This window comes from Phodopus roborovskii, unplaced genomic scaffold, assembly GCF_943737965.1.
Source record: "Phodopus roborovskii unplaced genomic scaffold, PHOROB, whole genome shotgun sequence".
Lineage (NCBI taxonomy): Eukaryota > Metazoa > Chordata > Mammalia > Rodentia > Cricetidae > Phodopus > Phodopus roborovskii.
In genome coordinates this window covers 3,137,588-3,149,723 of record NW_026126693.1, presented here as the reverse complement: position 1 = coordinate 3,149,723, position 12,136 = coordinate 3,137,588, and the positions used below count along the sequence as shown (strand labels likewise).

General features: G+C 40.0%; 1 protein-coding gene across 2 annotated transcripts in view; it reads right to left on the bottom strand.

Moving 5' to 3' along the window:
- Gsap (gamma-secretase activating protein) overlaps positions 1-12,136 on the bottom strand; it is a 107,957-nt gene that overhangs the window by 48,582 nt on the left and 47,239 nt on the right. For both annotated transcript variants that reach the window (XM_051174820.1, XM_051174821.1), the window contains 6 exons: positions 10,941-11,018; positions 9,405-9,482; positions 5,412-5,504; positions 5,071-5,291; positions 2,181-2,250; positions 1,547-1,629 (listed from right to left, as the gene is read on the bottom strand). In XM_051174820.1, coding sequence (XP_051030777.1) covers positions 1,547-1,629; positions 2,181-2,250; positions 5,071-5,291; positions 5,412-5,504; positions 9,405-9,482; positions 10,941-11,018 — 623 coding nt within the window. The remainder of the gene's footprint in view (positions 1-1,546; positions 1,630-2,180; positions 2,251-5,070; positions 5,292-5,411; positions 5,505-9,404; positions 9,483-10,940; positions 11,019-12,136) is intronic.

Genomic DNA, 12,136 nt, shown 5'->3' with positions numbered 1-12,136 from the left:
TTCACCAAGTCTCCAGATAGCCTTGAGAAATGAACAAGTGAATCACTGTTCATTGGGAGGGTGGCTTCACACATCATCCAGCCCAGGGACCACTGGTTCCGAGCCTGCCTCTCCACACTTCAAACAAATAGCAGTGGTTAGAAGCAGAGGGAGCAGAGCTGCATATTTCCTGACCCGATGGTGTAACCTGCAGATTTCCTGCCACAGAACCACAGCATCTGCTTATACATCCGTAAGTCATCTAAGAGAAAAACAGCATGGATGCCTAGAAAAGGAAGCCTGGGTCTTTCCTCTTACAATTTTACACTGAAGCAAAAAGATGTATTGACTACAATCAAGCTGAGAAGGCCTTGGGTGTGGGGGGACTACCACTGTAAGCAACAAAAATTTAGGAATGAATCAAACATCTCAGGGTATGGTGACACATGCATTTGTGGGGAGAGGCAGAAGGAATTTAAGGGTGTCCTCAACTACATAGGCATCAAGGCAGGCCAGGCTGGGCAATATGAGCCCATGTCTCAAAACAAAAAGAAGATTAAACAGAAAAAAATTAAATCAATCAAATGCATTTGGATATTTCTTTTTCTTTCTTTTTTTTTTTTTTTTTAGACAGGCTATCACTACTACATAGCTCAGGCCAACCTCCAACTCAAGATCTTCCTGCCTAGTCCACATGAGAGAATAACAAATGTGTCATACATTAGGCTCTTTGTATGCCTCTACTGACTGTATTGAGACACAGACAAAATACAATATGAAGTGTCACAATTTACCCTAATACATATTCCCCAAAGCCTGTTGCCTAGATTAAATTTATTGCTCTAAATTCCTTTTTAATAAAACCCCTGCTTCAAGGCAGAAGTGACTGGGCACACCATACCGAACCCAGCACACAGCCTGGTGCATCACTGCCCCCTGTAAAGGAAGAGTCCAGGCTGACAGGAAGAGCAGAAAGTAGACTAAGCACACGCAAGACTGCTGACTGATTAATCCCAAAGCTTCGTTATCTAGATTTCTTTATAAATCCTTATAAAACTAGGGAAAAGTGTCTGTCATAAAAGTCAAAATCTACCAAGAATTACCACAGTGGTCTAGCCACTTCTTATCCATAAAAACCTACTAAATACTTGAGTCTAGTCAACACAGGAGTCAAAATGTCATTTTATAAAATATTATCACTGAGCTTTAGTTCTGACAAACACCTTCTGCCTACTCCATCAAGTTTACTGTTCCATGTAAATACTTCAGGCTAATTGCATGTATCTATGTATGCATATAGGATAGGATTTTATTGTATAATATATATATGTATATACATTTCTACATGTACATATATTCTATCTGGTAAGAATTCTTTTTTTTTTTTATCCTCAAAATGTTCTAGATTTTGCAGCATTTAGATTTTCTGATTTTATGATTAGGATTATTTATGCATTCTGACAAGGAACTTCCACTCAGCTCCCAGTCTGTGAAGAAAGAAGTGAAATTATAGTACTGGATACCATAACAAGAATGGTCTACCACAGGGCTACAGTCGTTAACTTACCTCATTCCAAGTCAACACAGACGAGTGTGCTAAGAGTATGTCCATGTCAACCAGCTCTGGATACACACTCCAGTAGGAAGAAGCTGAGAATTTTCAAAAGAGACATGACATAATAAAAACAGAGGGGAAAACACTGCAATTTAACCAAATCATGGAAACCAGTAAGTTTTCTCATTTCAGTCATGCCTCTGGGGATTAAGCATTATGATTTTACGTACAGCTTGAGATGTTCAGGTTCTCTCTTTACAATGAGAATAATATTTTAAAAATCCATTTGGTACCACTTCCACCCATATAACATTATACCACTTATACATAGTCAACCAGCATAAAATGAGGTCAAGAAAGATACGTTTTACCTAAAATTTTGTTAATAAGGTTAAAGAATCAAAATCTGATCTTATATCTCATCAGTCTCTGAGACCCACAGTTTCTCGAAAAAACCACCACAAGAGAATGAAATTAATTGGCAGCTGATTGCAATGAAGTTTAAAAAGAAAAAAGCCACTCCTAAGCAGCATTTGATGAAGGCATTCATTATCAGTTTATCAATTTACTGATAATTTACTGATTTCCCTCAAGCAAAAGAATCCAGTGCAACATTAGCAACACTTACCAATTAGAAATTTCTTACCAATGAGAAATTCCTGAATGAGGTCAAATGAATGGCAGGCAGAGACATGTTCACAAATCCACTGAATAACCTTAAAAAAAAATACAGACCACAGAATCCTGTTGGCTTTAGATCTGTACTCAGTCCCACTGAAGTAACATAAAAACACACAATGAACAATATATACATGAATGAACTTGTAAATTCTACATATATTATGGAGTAACCTGAAAAAATATACCAACTTCCAGCTTAAAAATTCAATGTAGTCCTGAATGTATGTCAGTGTGAGATACTTTTTACACATCCTTTTAACAGGAGACTTTGGGTAGGCTGCAGATAAACCTTCAATCCAATATATATGGCTTGTTTGTCTGTTTTTCAGGAATTGATGGCGTTATACAAAGTACCCATCAAGAGAGCTACTGAACAATGAAACCACTGGGTTTGGAGACAGTAACCTGGGCTTAAAGTTCAGTGCAGTTATCCCTGTGAACACGGTCATACCACTTACCCAGGAGGAGCACCTCCTTACCTCCCTTTTAGCTGGCACATGTGACCTCTGTCATCTCAGAAACTCTCTCACAGCTCTATCCCTGTGTTCAACTGCTGTAGGAAGGAAGTTCTCATCTCCTAGTTGACAGGTAAGGCATGCCAGGCCATGGCTCACTCTCAACAGGATGCTTTGTTCTAAATCTATCGTGTCAAGTGACTAATTTTTACATAGGTAATTTAATAAAACTTTAAATGCAGGTGAAATGCAGATGCAAAGAAAGTATTGTTGCACCAAAAATAAAGTTGTATATTGTGGGAAGACTCAAAAGCATGTTTCTTAAACACATAAAGACTAGATGTAGTTTCTAAACCACTAAAGGACTAGATTAGAAGAACCAATCATTAATAGTTGGGTAAAAGCATGTCTGCATAGATTACTTGGGAAAGGTCTCTATATTACTGATCTCCTTAAAAATAAATTTTAGGGCTATTTGAGAAGATGGCTTGCAAAGTGGCTGCCATACAATCACGAGGACCCAATTCCTAGAACCAATTAAAAATGGGGGAGCAGCACATGCTTGTAACCCAATCCTGGGGCAGATACAAGAGAATCTTGGGGGCTCACCAGCTGGCCAGCCTGGCAGAAAAGGAAAGCTCCCAAGTTTAAAAAAAAAAAAAAAAGCTTTACATTCTCAAAAATGAATGTGAAGAAGAGAAGACACACCCTTGTGGTGATATTTATGATTTATTAAAGCTTGCCTGAAGATTCAGAAAGCAAAGTCAGCCTCAAACCAGCTGCAGAGATCAGGCCCTGGTGGTCTACACCTTTAATCCCAGGCCTCGGAGACATGAACCCCAATATCTATCTCTGAATTTTTTATTTATCATGTTACATACAATGTTACTTCTGGCCTTCACATGCATGTGCATAGGTGTACAGGCATACATGTGTGTGTATACACACAAAGACACATGAATATGTATCCACATGCACAAGCCTTTTAGGAAGGAATAGGAAATGAGAGACAATACGTTGGGATTGATTTTGTGGCAGAAATGACTGCAGTTTAGTTAGCTGATTCACAAAAGAACAGCCCTATTTATTCTACACTAAAGGGAAGCAGAAAAATATATATTTTCATGTGTTTTTTAAAAAGTGTGCTTTTTCCAACTAACTAATCAGCCTCTAACTCCAACCATCACTGATTGACAACAGGGTTTCCCTGATCGTATAGGATAGCTTCAAAAAGTAAATGACAAAATAGATGATGACACTTCATAAGCATCAGTGTACAATACAAACTAAGCTATCTTATTAAAAATTAATAAATATTTACCACAAATTCCTTCAGCATTTGTTTGTTCTGAGAAGGCTATGACAGGAATTAGTTCTATAGTTCAAGATAGCATCAAACTTATGCAGATCAGGCTGGCCTTGAACTCATAAATACTCCTAGTTTGCTTGGCCCTTGGTAATGTATTATACAAAACGCAGACATGGAGAGAAAAGCAGGTAGCCTGAGAAACTAACTGTTGGCTGTCTATCCTCAGAGGGATCTATGTTTACAGTATTGAAAAGCACTAGAGTTCTGGATTTGGGGGCTCACACCTGCCATACCAGCATTTGGGAGACTGATGAGAACTACTTCAAATGTGAGGCCAGCTTGAACCACAAAGTAAGTACCAGACCATCCTGGGTTACAATAAAACCTCACCTCAGAAATGCAGATAAAGGAACAAAATATAATTGTTGTCCTTTATTTTTAGGAGATGCACTTCAAGACTCCTGTGAATTCTGAAATCATAGATAGCACCAAACCTTAGCAACACTGACAGACATTATTTATTTACTCATTAAGTCAAGAACTTTCAAGTTCTCATTTAAAGGAAAAAGTTTATGGTGATTATTTGGCATATATAAATGTCATGGCCATTATTAGATAAAATATGAATCTATGAACAGAAGTACTATAATACTATGATAGTTATCTGGTAAACAAGTCAACTAATGGGCAATGCATGGGCAGGTGGCAAATGCGACATGAACACATTGGACAAAGTAACAATTCATAGCCCCTGGCCAGGTGAAGCCGAATAGGCACAAGATTTCAACACACTGCTTGGAAGAGCATACATGTAAAACATGAATTGCTTCTTAGGGGAATTTTCCATTTCATAGTACTAAGGCAGAGTTAAGTTAACTGAAGCCATGGAAAGTGAGATGGCGGATAAATGGAATAACTGTACTCAACAGCTAGATGCATGCACCTTCACAATCTGGCAGACAGCCACCAGAAAGGAAACTGTCCAAGAAAAGACACTGCTACTGAGCAAAAATCACTTCTGGTCGTCTTGAAGCAGCAAGAATATTTGGTGTAATCTGCTGCAAGTGTACAAGATTGAGCTATCTTCTCACCTGGTCTTCCTGAAAACCTGGGTCCCGACTACACGAGAGTACACAGTGCAATGCAGCCATCTTCTCACAGTCCAGGCGGGCGGCGTTCCATAGGAACCACAACAGGTACGACTGGTCAAGGGTTGCTCTATAGATCTTGCCGGAGGAGCAGTCCAGTACGAAGGACCCAGGCAGGGACTGTAAGGAAGTGAGAGGTTGCATGGCAGCCATTTTGTTGTTTCCTAGCAAACATAAAAAATAAATAAATAAAAGCAGACCATCAAATAAGAGAACCTCTCTGAACCAGATAATTGCTGAAGTCAGAACAAGCCTAAGGAGACTGCATTTGTGAGACACCATACCTGTCAGAAACAGACTGTGGCAGATCAAGTCTGGGTGCTGAATGTTAAGTAAATGAAGGAAATGACCAGGGAAGCAAACAGCCACAAGGTAGCCTGTAGGACAGAGAGACTGGAGTCATCCACATGTGGTAAAATCTAGCTAGGTGCAGATAAACCCAAGAACAACACTTTTTACTAGGAACATAGCAAACAGGGTATGTGTGTGCGTGTGCATGTGCGTGTGTGTGTGTGTGTGTGTGTGTGTGTGTGTGTGTGTGTGTGTGTGTGTGTGTGTTTACCAGTAGCAAATGATTGGATTGGTATGAGTATCGTCACCTGAGTGGGCAGATCTGACTGGCTTTGTGTGGCTCACCTTCTTTGTACACTAAGTCTTGGCTATACTGTTTACGCCTGAGTGATCTGGGAAGAAACTACAATAAAATCAAGCAACATGAATTACTCCTTAATATGATATGCTAGGAATGGCTTGAAATGGAAATTCTCTTCATCTTTTTTATGGTTTGAGGAAGCTATGAAATGCAGTTTCCCATTCATCATCATGCTTTTCTTCAGGAAATTTGAAGATTGTATTTATCAAGATTGTGTCACTGGGAGCCTTGGCATCCTGTGCAGTACATTGGTTTTTCTGTGTACCTAGCTCCTAGAATTGGCACCTCCACAGTCCCTATACGCAGATATTTGCAGAACCAGAACATGTACCCAAATTGAGACATAATATAAAAACAGGCTCCTAGGGTCTTAGAAAAACAGAGTAGTGATCTCACAGAAGAAACGTCTGTTCCCTGTCAGCTAGCAGGGCTCCCTCTAAGAGGGGCATGCTAGTCTCTGCCATGGAAGCACTCAGAGAAAGGAAAGGGCAGAGGATATAAAACTCTAAGCAATTAAAGTGTCCTTTCAGAAGACATTAAAGAGCATAATGTAAAGAATTACAAAGCTCTTATCATTGTGACAATACTACTACAGCAAATGAAAGGAACTGTCTAGGGGGACCTACTGGAAAGGGTATCCAGTGATCTGTGTTACCAGTATGTCATGTATGTTGTGCCCCAGACAAGAAGACATTAGAAAGGTACTGTGATGTCACACAATTGTTGGGATAGGGTGGGAGATTGCTACTGATAATTGTTTAGTGGGCTCTAGGGATTTCCCATCCCTTGGTGTGCAGGACAGTCTGCCATAAAAACGAGTGCTTCTCCAGAATGTCAGTAGTTAGCAGACAGGGCCAACAATGGCTCTCACTCTCTCGTGCACTGATCTGTAGAGCCAGTGACTGTCAAGTTGTAGCATCTTTATTACATTCATTCACTTGTTTTGGGGAGTGCATACTAAGAACAACTTGTAGTATCTTCTATCCTGGGACTGAAGTTAGGTCACATTTGGGATTGAGAGCCCTGACCCTTTAAGCTGTCTGGCCTGCCAGATTAAAGGAAACTGGTGCACATGTGATTAGAGCCTTGGGATGAGGAGAGGATCCTGGGTTATCCAGCGACTCAGTGTGATCAAAGTGTTACTAGGAGGAAGGGACAGAGAAACTTGCCTACAGAAAGTGACCACAAAGCAACAGGAAGGACGGGAGTGAGGAAACCAGCCTCTAAGATGCTGGAGGAGGCAGGAAGTGCGTTTCCAGCCCTGCCCATAGACTGACTTTAGTTTCTCAGCACACCTTTCCGATTTCTGAACTCTAGCCTGGGAACAGAACGCTTATGATGCTTGAGCATAACTTTGTGGTCATTTGTTAAACAGTGATGAAAGCGACAGGCTGCCTCTTGAGAATGTGACTGAAAGGAACCTGGACACAAGTCTAACCCTTTCTCAGCCCCAGCTTCATTGTCTGGGTAATGGAGCTATCTTTCCTAGGCAGAGCTGTTGTTAGGCTCAAAGTTAAGTAAAATTTGAACATACACTATTCATTATGTGGTGTCTTTTTTATAGGCCTGACTTATACAGATGTTGTGTGGCTATTGCCTACAAGTTAAAACACCCTCGTGGAAGGAAAGGCAGAGGCTCAGTCACGCTCCTATAGGTAATCCCAGGAAACACACTGGTTGACCACGATGGACTTGGGTGAAAACATTTCTCTGGTCTGTTGTTGCACTATCTTGGGTGAAAAGGGATTTCTCTTTATTTCCACAGGAAAAATAATGTACTGCTATGTATGGGGTCCATAAGAAAAAAATTAAGTCTCTATACCTCAATCAATGCAAGCATAGTAATAATAAATGGAAATTATAAGCAATGGATAGCAAAACATTCTACTCAAAAAAGTAACTGCTATCATGAAAATTCCCTCAAGAATGGTTTAAATCTTAGGTAAAACTTTACAGTTATTAGTAAGTCATGTATGGGTAAACACAAACTGTTTATAAACTTTGGTATTTTTGTCCTCTGCAAGACCATGGACTGAATCATGCTGTCCTTTCTATTCCCGTTCTATTCCTCCTGTTCCCAGGAGGAGGAGAGGAAGAGTGTGGTTAGTGGATGGGTCCCCATTGTTGAGATGGAAATTGATGCACCATGCTGCTGGGAGCCATGGCTAGGGGCTCTCTCTCCCACATCAGGAAGCAGTCAAGCCAAGCTCTCCAAGGCCATTTCCCACAGGTTCAGTATCGTCAAAATGTGCCATGCACTGGCCCACATAGCAAAGGATACTTAACCTCACAATAGAATCATTCAAAATAAAAAATCGAGGGCTTAATTTTAGTTCTCGCATCTCTCAGTTTCCTCACACTACACTTAGTCAAACCTTTGTCATAGAAGCAGAGGGACTGGCAGTCACGGATAGGAAAATACATCAAAGAACTGTGTGATGTAAACCCAGAGCTTCCCCCTTTAAATGTTGAGCCCTTCCCATGTGTAGGCATGTCCCAGGGCTGTCACCGGTCACCTATGTTTTGGACCTGAGAAGCCACTTTCAGTGTGGAGCAGCCATAAACCTTTCCACACTGTTCTCACTATATAGAATCCCATAATAGGCTCACATCTAACACTGTTTCCTTTAACTATATATACTTAGAGAACACAATTCACTTAAGCTGGTCCATAAATCATTAATGGGGCTTTTGTAAACCTTTTATGATTAATGTGAGGGTACAAACAATTGTCTAAAGGCCTTTCTTCCTCTAGAATCTAGGGCCAACATGACTTCTGATTTCTCCAGGCTCTTAGACAACATCTTATTCATGTTCATTTGTACAGTAACAAATGCTTTCTCAGGACTGCATCCAAGAAAGCTCACAGCCTGGGATCTCTAAAATAGGAAGATACACTTCGATCTCAAAAGCTGATGAGTTGAGTAAGAGGGGTACATGCCAGAGAAAACTTTCTCCCCTCAGACTTAAATAGATCACCATAAGCCATGTCTCACAGGTATGAGAAAATGGGGTCAAGGAAAAAAAATGAGGGAAGTCCGGAGAAGAGCATATTTTGAAAGAACAGAGAGAGGTCCATTACCATAATCACTGTGCTAGATACAACAAAGTAGAGAAAGATCCATCACCAGTAACCACTGTGCTAGAACACAGTAAAGAGAGGTCCATCCCCATAACCTCTGTGCTAGAACACAGTAGAGAAAGGTCCATCTCCATAACCACTGGGCCAGTTAGTTTTATTGTCAACTTGACACAAAGTAGAGTCACCTGGGAAGAGGGAACTGAAGAATTACCTAGATCATATTGGTCTGTGGGCAAGTCTTCCATGGAGCATTTTCCTGATTAATCAATGTGGGAGGCCCAGCCCACTGTGGGAGGTGCATCCCCTAGGCAAGTGGACCTGAGAAGTATAAGAAAGCCTGGGGAGCATGGTCCAGAAGAGGAAGAGAACAAGAGTGAGAGCCAGTCAGTAAGCAGGCAGCATTCCGCCATGGTTTCTGCTTCAGTGTCTGCTTAAGCTCTTGTCTGACTTCCCTCAGTGATGATAGACTGTTACTTCAAGTGTAAACTGACATAAAGTCTTTCCACCAGGTTGTATTTGGTCATGTTTACCATGGATACCCACCAAGGTTGAGAAAAGTAATTCCCGCTGTCCCATGTGAGTTCACACTCCCAGGAGCAGCCGTGAAGGTCTTTCTGTATCCTGCAGATGAAGAACATGAGGCCTTGTTAGGAAACAAGGCTAGTATTAGCCTCACACTGTGTAATAATCTCAACCTTTAGCAACCATCAGGGCAAGAGCCCTGCTGGCTTCTAGAATTCATGGTGCCCTCAGTCTCCAAAAGCCACTCAGGTGGACCATCTAAGGGCAGTCACAGTAGAGTAGATGACCCAGCTCAGGCAGAAGCCCAGACTGGATTGTGTAGGGAGGGGAAGGTCCAATGGGGTCTACTCAATGAGCTAAGGTGGAGGTGGTCTTAGGGGCATTTCTACACACTACAGTTTTTACAACTCTCTAATATTTCTCCAGTTCAAAGCCCCATATTTAGCTAGAAGGAAGATTAAGCTGCCTCTGGTACTGTGTTGAACTTCATTCTAGTCTTAACTCAGTCTATGTACTGGTTGGAATCATTAGATTGATTATTAGAAACACACACAAAGAAATGTCGTTTAAAAGCTTACACGACTTAAGAATATGTCAACATCTAGTTCTGAAGTTGCTTTTAGCTGTTCCATTAAAAAGTTCTTAAACTTTTCTGACACTACTGAGGGATTGTAGACTTTTATGTGGCTTGACATAAAAAAAATCAAGTACTAGAACAAAAATTCCATCTTTAAAAAAAAAACTTCAGCTACACTCACAACATGTACTCTACAAATTACACACACACACACACACACACACACACACACACACACACACACACACACATATATATATATATATATATATAAGTTTTTGGAGATAGGGTCTCCCTACATAGCTGTGGCTGGTCTGCAACTTGCTGTGTAAGCCAGGCTGGCCTTGAACTCAGAGATCTGCCTGTCTCTGCCTCCAGAGAACTAAAGTTAAAGGTGTGCACTACTGTGTCTGGCGCAAATGTAGATTTTAAGAAATTAAACAAGCAAGCAAAAATCCTCCTTAGCATGGTTCAAACTGAAACTATTGCAGGGCATACTGTGACAGCAGAAGCAGCAGAGGCTGACATTCAACCCCACTCCCCAGATTGTTGCGTGCCAGCATCACAGGCCATGGACATGTGAAATGAAATAAATATCTTAGTTTGATGGCATAGCAATATTCTGGAATGACAGCCTGTTTACATTTGAGATATAAGAAGATTTTAAATCTCTATGTAACCATGTAAACAAAAAGCATAAAGTACCATTTAGTGATAACTAAATAGCAAATCAACATCCACTAGAAATAGTTTATAGTCTAGAACAAGCCACATGGTGGTATGAAAACATATGTAGTACAACAGTTACCTATCTGATTACATACCATTAATGAATTAATGAATACCATTTCTTCATAAAACATAACTTTACAGTTATGTTTTATATATATATATATACTAATAAAACTGCAGTTTATCTAATTTCCTACTGTTTGGAAAAAGCAAAATGTAAAAAACAAAGAGCATAAACTACAAAGTACCTTTATGAAGGTAAAACACTGAATATGTGATTTTTTCCCAAGAGTCAAACTTTGGGCTGTAACACACACATAAACTCCCTGAAAAAAAAAAAAAAAAGAAGAAGGTATTTAGTAACATAATCTGAATAATCAATTTTGGGCTATTATTCACCTTTCCTACCTTACTTCACAGATTATTCCTAAATTCACAAAGTGGTAATAACAAGTTGCTATGAAATTTCAAATCAGCATTTATCATCCACAGTTTTTGGGCAGACTATGAAGGATGGGAAATGAATAGACACACAGCCCTCGGTTCAAGAAAGTTGCAGGAAGTCTGGAAAAGGTCCCACCTTCATGAAGCTCTGATGAGGGTGGATACTCTGTCATCTTACCTGGCTGTCCCCTCCAAGCCACTGTTCATAGCTCTGGACCCCAGCTATCCAAACTGTGTTCTTTTTAAAGAAGACATCCAGTATTTTTAAAGCAAGATTGAAATGCAAACTATGGTCCTTTCCTATGAGCAATGATAGCAAACACTATGTGAGACCATACTCATCAATACTGAGTCCCTGACGGCTTTGGCCCACATTAAAGGTCAGCATCTAGCATGGCCTGCCCTGCCTTCACTAGCCTCTCTATGTTTCTCAATAGTAAAACTCTGAATTATCTCTAGTAGCTGGTACAAATGTCAGTTACCTACAAGTGAAGACATTATTATTAAACTGATCCTGTTTGAGAATCCCTCATCAAAAATGCCTGAACCACATTTTAGGGTTTTTCAGGTTCTGAAATAAACTTTCAAGGATGGGCAATCCCATTTTTCTGTTTTGTTAACAGAGTTTTAAAACAGTACAGCCCTGGCTGGCCCAGAATTCACTTTGTACAGAAGGTTGGCTTAGCCCTCTGTCTCTGAAGCTCTTGGTTTATGGAGCACACTGCCTTTAGCAAGTTAGTTCTCTAAGCCTCAGTCTCCTCATCTGTACATTTAAAAAATACAGAAACTACTTCATAAGGTTCTTATATGACAATCAATTTATATATATATATATATATATATATACATATATATATATATATATTATGGCAAAAATATTTATATCTGGCTCTAAATGTTAGCTGAGGAAGTCACAGTTTGAAAGAACAAAATATGCTGTTAAAGTAATATCCAGAGACTTTTAGTAAATATTTATTAATGATAAAGATAACATCCCCAC